This window comes from Mauremys mutica, chromosome 6, assembly GCF_020497125.1.
Source record: "Mauremys mutica isolate MM-2020 ecotype Southern chromosome 6, ASM2049712v1, whole genome shotgun sequence".
NCBI classification, from domain to species: domain Eukaryota; kingdom Metazoa; phylum Chordata; order Testudines; family Geoemydidae; genus Mauremys; species Mauremys mutica.
In genome coordinates this window covers 12254498-12262656 of record NC_059077.1, presented here as the reverse complement: position 1 = coordinate 12262656, position 8159 = coordinate 12254498, and the positions used below count along the sequence as shown (strand labels likewise).

General features: G+C 40.9%; 1 protein-coding gene across 2 annotated transcripts in view; it reads right to left on the bottom strand.

Annotated features, from left to right (window-relative positions):
• Nucleotides 1–4403: 4403 nt before the first annotated feature.
• C6H18orf25 (chromosome 6 C18orf25 homolog) overlaps nucleotides 4404–8159 on the bottom strand; it is a 72783-nt gene continuing 69027 nt past the window's right edge. For both annotated transcript variants that reach the window (XM_045021674.1, XM_045021676.1), the window contains one exon: nucleotides 4404–7384. In XM_045021674.1, the coding sequence (XP_044877609.1) occupies nucleotides 7195–7384 (190 nt within the window). In that variant the 3' untranslated portion in view covers nucleotides 4404–7194. The remainder of the gene's footprint in view (nucleotides 7385–8159) is intronic.

The window sequence follows — 8159 nt, the reverse complement described above, 5'->3', positions numbered from 1 at the left end:
CAGGGAGAGTGTTAACAAAGGGCCCCAAATGGGAAGTGTAATCATGTGGAAAAGCAATACAATTATCCTTTCATGAATCCCTCTCATGTCCTGCACATCCGCTCGAGCAGGTGAGAGGAGCTTAGAGTAAGAACACATCTCATAAAGCAGTATAATAGCACCACATTGCTCATCCGGCTCTTAAAAGCATAACTCCAAGCCAAATATCTGACACTAACGCTCCCCTTTGGGTTCATATAATAATGAGGCCATCACCGGAGCATAATACAAAGGATAACAGAAACACATCCCAATATACTCCCGCTGGAGAATTTAAAATGTATACCTGCTGTTACAAAGTCAAAGTTAGTCCTCAGCCTTATCCTGGAGCTTACAATTTGCAGAGCTTTAGGGTGTTCCAAAGGATCATTAGGAGTACTGGGATTTAATCGGGCTATTTAAGGCTATCATTAAAATCTGAAAGATCTTCCCAAAAAATGGCAGGAAGACTATTGCTTACTCATTTAAAACATGCCTGACAACACATCATGAGGGGAACAATGGTTTTGTGATTAGGACGCTGGACTGGGATTCAGGTACAAATTTGTGGCTCCACCAAAAACTGCCTGTGTGATCTTGGGCAAGTCGCTTCATTTTTCTAGCTCTCAGGTCTCCGTCAGTTATGTAAAGACTTTGGGGCAGGGACTGTCTCCCTTAGGTGTATGTGCCATATCTGGCACAAAGGGGCCCGGATATTGAATGGAGCCCTTACGGCAACTACGGTAATACAAATTATCATCATCCAAACTAGAGGGGAAAGTTCTATTATGTTATCTGTCCATTTCCCCAAATAGCACCCAGAGTAAACCCAGGATTATTCTAGTATTTAAATAAGAGAGAATAAACTTGCAATGGGCAAGGGATATAACAGATGACGTTAGGCCTTTTCCACCTCTTTCAACTAACGAAGTGGAAGGGCTTGACATACTTATTTTAATAAGGTGAAGGCCAAATGAGTGAAAAGCTACATCTGCTGAACAGGAAGCGATCTATCTAGGTTTCTACATTACATTCATGGCCATAGTACGTGAATGCCTACTGGAATAGGTGAGCCCCTACACACAACTATAAACTAAGTGTGGAAACAGATGCTGTAATTTTCTGCATCTTCACTTGAGGATTATGGTTTAAAAAAAGAGGGAAGTGGAACTTCAGCAGGTCTGTGTGAGATTGGCGGCTGGGAGGATGAGGGAGTCTTGGAGAGAAAGCAGGGGGGTTGAACTGCCATGTATAATAAGCACCATTTTCCAACAGGCACCATCTATATATATATAAATAGATGCCTCAGTTTTAAACAGGGCTGATGCTTTTTTCATCATGGCCTTCAGCAGCTATGTTAGCTCTTGAATGTGTGTTTTTAATTTATTGTCTCAGACATACAGTGCTCATGAGAGGTATCCAATGGACATGCCTGCAGATCGAACTCCTTTATTTAGCTACAGCAGAGATACTGCCAGCTTCCTTACGTTGCCTCTCCCCTCTCCAAAACATGCCTCAATCCTGAGCTGGAGGGACCCACCGCAGAGAATGAGAAGATAATTTCATACCAACAGAGGTGCCTGCTGTGCTGCAGATACTTATCAGTTAGGAACTAGACGGAGACCGTAACTCCCTTCACATTGGCTGTCCAACAACCAGCAAAATGACTTTCAGTTACTACCACCCTAGTGGGATTCAAACAAGAATCTTAGGTAATAGGCTCCATATCCATTTACCTTTCCCTAGCCACTGAACACACAAGAAGCACCTTTAAATAAAATCTTTAGGCAGTAGGACAAAATAGAGGTCCCGGGAGGGCAGCAGTTTAAACATGATGGAAAGGACAGGACCTTCAGTAGGTAAGGAACGTGTAGCAACTCCCTGATGGATGTCACGCTGTGATGCTCCCTTTCTTAGTGTTCTGCAGAACTTTGCTTTCTAAACCTTCAGTCGAATCAGGGCTTCCCACTGGAAGCAATAGTATTTCAAACACTTAAGATTTTTCATCAGGAACTTAGGAAAAACAACATGTGTTCTAGTTCTTTTGCCCTTTCGTCTCTGGCATGGTTTCTCACTTGCCTCTTGCCAATTTCTCACGTGCTATCCCTAAATCGGCAAATCAAGGCAGTAACACGGGAGGTTTATCGGGGGTTAAATGAGTTCATTGGGTTTACCGCTGCCCATTTCACTCCTTTTGCCCCCTTAGATTTACCCTTTGAAAAATGCCATCCCCCCATCAGCAGCTGGCAGCCAATTTTAATTTTAAGCTGAATTGTAAATACAGCTGAATAACCATCTCCAAGAGAATGCAGGCAGGGTGTGCGGGGGTGTTTGCTACACATCAGTGTTCTCGAGTCTGTACAGAACACACCCATCTGCTCAGGAACACGTGAATTTTGCTCAGCCCTGGTCTCAAGACAGACTCAGGGCTCTGAACTCCTGGACTTTGCCATCTGATTTCAATATTAGATGGAGACTATTCTTCTCTTTACCTGTTCCAGACCACTTTAAATGCAGGACCTGTTAGTAGTAACCCAGCCTTTGGTGGAGTGCTATTCTTTTCCCAGTGTAAACTGTAGTCATAATTCATTGATGCTCTGGGAAACAAAGCGATAGCAATTGTCATTCAGCCTATGGTATTAAGGCGGCGGGAGGGAGGGGAACGGCATTTCACCAAAGGATACAGAGGTATTTACAAATGCTACTGTGAAAATAGACCACCTTTCAATCCATTTACTTTCAATTCCCATTTCATAGCAGATGGAACAGCTTTTCAGCCAAGAAATTAATTTGCATCCAGAAGATCCGGGGGGATGAGGGGGGCTGGGAGGGGGAGTGAGGAAGGGAAGGAAAATCAGGACCGATCTATTGGCTCTTGTGTTGTCCCAGGAATCATGATTTTCAAAAAGCAATTGGAAGTGGATCAGCTTGAGCCAGGAGAAAGAGGTAGGTGACTGGGGTGGAACTTCAGAGGCTGTATATTTCAATTTATGAAGGCTTAGTTTATGATACCTTCTGGGTGTGAAGAAAGCAGATTTTAAAAATATAAATGATAGAAAATGGTTAGAAACATATCCAGCCTGTTACTGAAATCTTTCAAAATAAGCATCAATATCAAAGCAGGAGCTGAATGACTTGCAGGTGCACCAGTTGTCCTCTCTAGCTTTACATCAAACTCTAAAGTGTCAAGCTCTCTTCTGATGCCCGATGTGAAATTAGTTGGAGTCCTCTACCAGTGTCCACCACACATCACCACCACCACAATTTGTAATTTCAATACTAAGGCGTGAATGGGTACGAAGAGTGAACTACCCTCAGCACCCCTCCCGATTTATCTTTGTATTTAGTATATATGGCACCTAGAGTAGTACCACCTTGCACTCTCATCTAACAAAAAGACTGATACTAAAACAAAACTCCTCCTCTACCCTCTTCTCCTGCAGGAATAGTTTGAAAGGTAGCAGATTTCTTTTCTTTCCCTTCACTTCCCTCCTATGCACAAGCAGACTGAAAGGTCATGGGAAAGTTTAGTCAAAGTAAGGAACTTTGCATTTAATTCTGAATGTGAAGAGGCCCATGTCATTCTTATCTACTGCAGGAGCAAGTTCCATAGTCTGGATCGGGGATCGCAACCTTTCGCATGCGGCCCGGCCGAGCCGGTTTGTTTACCTGCCGCGTCCGAGGGTTCAGCCGATTGCGGATCCCACTGGCCTGGAGCCGCGAACCGCAATTGGCCAAACCTGCGGATGCGGCAGGTAAACAAACTGGCCCGGCCCACCAGGGTGCTTACCTTGGCAGGCCGCGTGCCAGAGGTTGCCAGTCCCTGGTCTAGATCCAACTCCAGGGGAAGTTTTGTCTCCCACATTCAGAAGTCTCCCCCTATTGGTCAGTTTCATGGTTCCAATAGAACATGGCTGACATGGGTGGTCACAGAGGAAGAGGTGTGACCCCCAGGTAGCTGGGGTGAATCCTATGGAAGGCTTTGAGTATCAGGACTGAGACTGAATTGGACATGGTATTCTCATCCCTACAGGTGGCCCCTGCTGGTAAGGCTTAAAGCACATGGTAGGAATAGTTTGTAGAAACCTGTCTTGCTGGTACCCATGGTGTACCTAGGTCCTATCAGTACTATAAATCCCATCCCATCAGTGCTGTAATCCAGAATTGTTGTGCTGGACCAAGTCTTTGAAATGCTGGATAAAGGAAAGCTTTTGTGGTGAAGAAAAAATATTTAACATACTAGACAAACTGAATGTCAGAGAAGGGAATAGTGCTGAATTCTAAAAGTATATAACCCACTCTCAGAGCTTAAAGGCTTTATTTTGGAGGCACTTCAAATATCACAGTATTAAATGGAAGTGGAAAAAAACTCCCACACAAGGTAATATTGTTTAAATAATACACTCTATTTTATTTTGTCTTAAAATAGTTTAACCTTTATGCTACAGACTTGTTTCAAAAAACAGAAGGTCTCATCTTGCACCAAAAATATATATATATATATTTATTTTTATATATATATCTATATAACACTCTTATTATTTTTTTCCTCCAAAGACCATTAAATACTAGATGGAAAATGAGAACTAAATAATGAGTGTCAAGAACCACCAATTTTTTTTAATTTTTTTTTACTAGAGTTGCACATTTTAAACATTAAATTCTAAGCAATGATTTGTCTCCACTGCAGAAGATTCCAAGTTCAAACGCTAGAACTGCTGAACCATAAAGGGCTTAAGACAGTGCTCAGTGAAGTCAATGGAAAGCCTCCGATTGCCTTCAGTGGGCTTTGGGATCAGGCCCCAAGTGCATTGGTTCTTAGCCATACAATGGCTAACATTTCACTTTCCTGTCGAAAAGAGCAAAATTGTCCAGGCACCTTTTGCTCTCTTAAAAAAAATCCCCCAAAACAAAAGAAGAAATACTTCCTAGCTATCCAGTGATTGTGGTTTTTAGATCACTACCCTTTAAAATTTGTTAAAAGAATAAAAGAAATGTGTAGTGTTTTAAATAAAAGAAAACCAGCATCAGACTAAAATACATGATTTGTTTAAAACAAACACAGTGCACAATTGAAGGAAGTTTGGTTAGGATGCAGTCATTTTTATATATACATGGAAGTCACATCATATACAAACTGAGAAACAGAAAGTCTGTTTGCAATTTTTTAAATGGAAGGACTACAAATGGGTCCCTGCAGCTTTCTTAGAAACTGATCTTTTAAAGACAACTTCATGAAACAGTAAAAAGCAGCCACACTAAATCATCTTTCCCAGTTAACCTACAGCATGGTGCTAATCTGCTAAAATGATGGATGAGTTATGTAATTAACCAATTAGGAAAAAAGATCAATAGTCACTATTAATATAGTGTACCAATATTACAGGACAGTTCTCTATTGCAATGAGTATGGATTCCATTCACTACACTCCCTCCCACCCCCAAACAAAGAGACCAATTACTAGAAGCACCAAATACATCTTACAGGTTATGGTCATGCAACACGCTGATCACCGTTTAATGTTTTAGAATCTTTTAAAACAGAACATAAATCCTTTACCTAGTTGCTCTTTAAAGTGCAGTCACAACCTTTCCACTTTTTGAAGCAAAGCAAACTGTTTACTATTAACATTAGAATCTTTTTTTTTTAAACAAATCTGTGCTACCAAAGGCAAAATTCTTATCCATACAGCAAATTTTTGGAAGCCACCCTGCACTCTTGCAAATTGACACCAAATCAACCAGATCAGGACTCATGGTGTCCTTTCTATTTGCTGTGTAACCCTAGCTGGTAAAAATTCTGTGTTGGAACTGTAGAAAAATTCCATTAAATGCATTTTGAATACAAAAGGACACATTTCAATTGCACAATAGAAATTTAAAGTGAACATCCTCTTGTTTTGAAGTTTAGTCTTTGGTTTTTACCTTGAACAGGAGCCAGTGTGAGTGATTAAGGGCTACTTCAATACTTACTATAGGTTACTAGAGTGTCTAGTCCAATTGATTTCACTGTGGTAAACACCCAGCTTTGGTAGGTAAGTGTTTGCAGGATCAGACCCTAAGAGAGGTTCAAACACAAGGATAGAAAACATGACCTAAGAATAGGCAAATGGGGCAGAACTACTTAAAACCAAAGGATAAGCGTAGGCCCTGATCCTGCAAAGTACTTAAGCACATTCACAGATTTAAGCATTTGAGTAGCCCCGTTGATTTCAATGGGGATACTCTGGTGCTTAAAATTACACATCTGCTTAAGTGCTGTGCTGGAATGGGGCCTGACAGAGTAAGTTTTTGGAGAAGATGACTGAAGGAAAGAGGTGAAGTACAAAAGGAACCTTTCAGAAGGAAGAAGATTGAGAGGCATGGTTTAAAATAAAAAGCAGGATCCTATAATGCAAGGGATTCAGATCCCTTTAAAATGGGCAGGGATGCTGGGTCTTTTTATTACTATTTTCTTATGCTTTTGTGCTGATCAGCTGCTATTAAGTCATTGCTATTTGGAAAAAAAATGTAACATGCTGTGGCAAATGACTAGTAAAACACTGTAGCCAAGAAAGACAGAAGACACAGCACTGAACAGAATGTAAACTATAAATTACATAGAAAACAACAAACCTTTAATTAAAAAGTCCAGTGCACATGTTATGGGCCTTTCTATAAAACGACAGTCCTGCTGGTGAAGAAACCAAATCAAATTGGGTAAATACTGTTGGTCCAATTTTCAGAAGGGCTGAGCACTTGCAGTTCCACTGAAATCAATGGAGGGGGCTCAACGCCTCTCAAGATCAGATCACTGTCTCTGATGCTCACACAGCAAAAACACTAGCTTCTACAAACAATAAATTTACTGGTAAATTAAAATAATTTTGATATCAGTGGTGGGAGAGGATGGGAGCGTGTATCTGTCTTCACAATTATTTCTTTAGATTAACACACACAATGCATAACGGTAGGTGTCATTTAAATTCAGTGCTATCAAGTTTTCATACTAGGAAAAATCCTCCTTTGAGAAGGTAAAATATTTGAAGCAATATTAAAATGACACTGCATTCTGATGGAAAAGGAAATTCTCCAGGAGTTTGAAGTCCACAGGCTGCTGAAGCTGAAGCTAAAACAATGAACTTCCGTGCCATAAAGAGGGGAAGGGATCGGGGGCAAAAACACAGTGACATTGCATTACAGTAGATATTTGCGTCTGGTATCCTCGTCCAAAGTGAGATCAACTACTTCTGGGGGTGAAGACCAATTCTGCTGGGGGGCCACCGCTGTCCATGACTGTGTTTGCCGAGTGCTAATGTACTGCGAGCCTGAGCCATGCTTCCAGGAAGAGACACTCTGAATCACACCTCCCCTAGGATGGGCACATCTGCAACAAAGAGCAAAAGCATAAACACTACTGTCAACTCCCCATACAAGATCCTTAGTTGCAATATTTCAAGGTGTTAATTTGCATCCGATTAACAGGTCTCTCTTCAAAATTTGCTCGTGCCTTTTCCATTTGTGGAGTCCATGAAGACCTGCCAACATGACTTACTACAGATTTTATACACACTGAACAGTAAACCCTTGAACTTGAGCTCACAAAATCACAAACAATGTAAAGCCTAGAATGAAATTTCCCTGCACTCAGTTACTGAAATACAAAGGATCAAATTCTGTCAGGGGAAGTGAGTGAAGCTCCCAGGAAGTCATGCGTCCCCGGCTCCCAATATTACAGGGAGAATATGCTCCATAATGTGTAGCATCATGTACTGTTGAGATAACTGCATTGTAGTGGGGGAAAATAGGGTATTTTTTCTGCTGGGAATTACAGCCATTAGTCTTTTTACAGAAGAAATTTTTCAATAGGAGAAACCTTCATGAAAAAAAAATTGTATGAGACCAGATTCCCATTAACAGAGGAGCTGATACGTGCCTTACAGCGATTATAGTAGACATCTACCTATATTTTGTACAATTTTTTTTTTAAATTAAGCCATTATACTTTATTTCCTTTGGAGCCCAGTGGGCCAGCATACCTGTATTATATTCACTGCTTTGTATTATATTCTGCTTTATTATATTCAACAGTATTGCAAGGAACCTACAGGATTGTATCTTGTAAGACATTGGCTTCAGCAGTTAGCATGAGGATTGAGGCC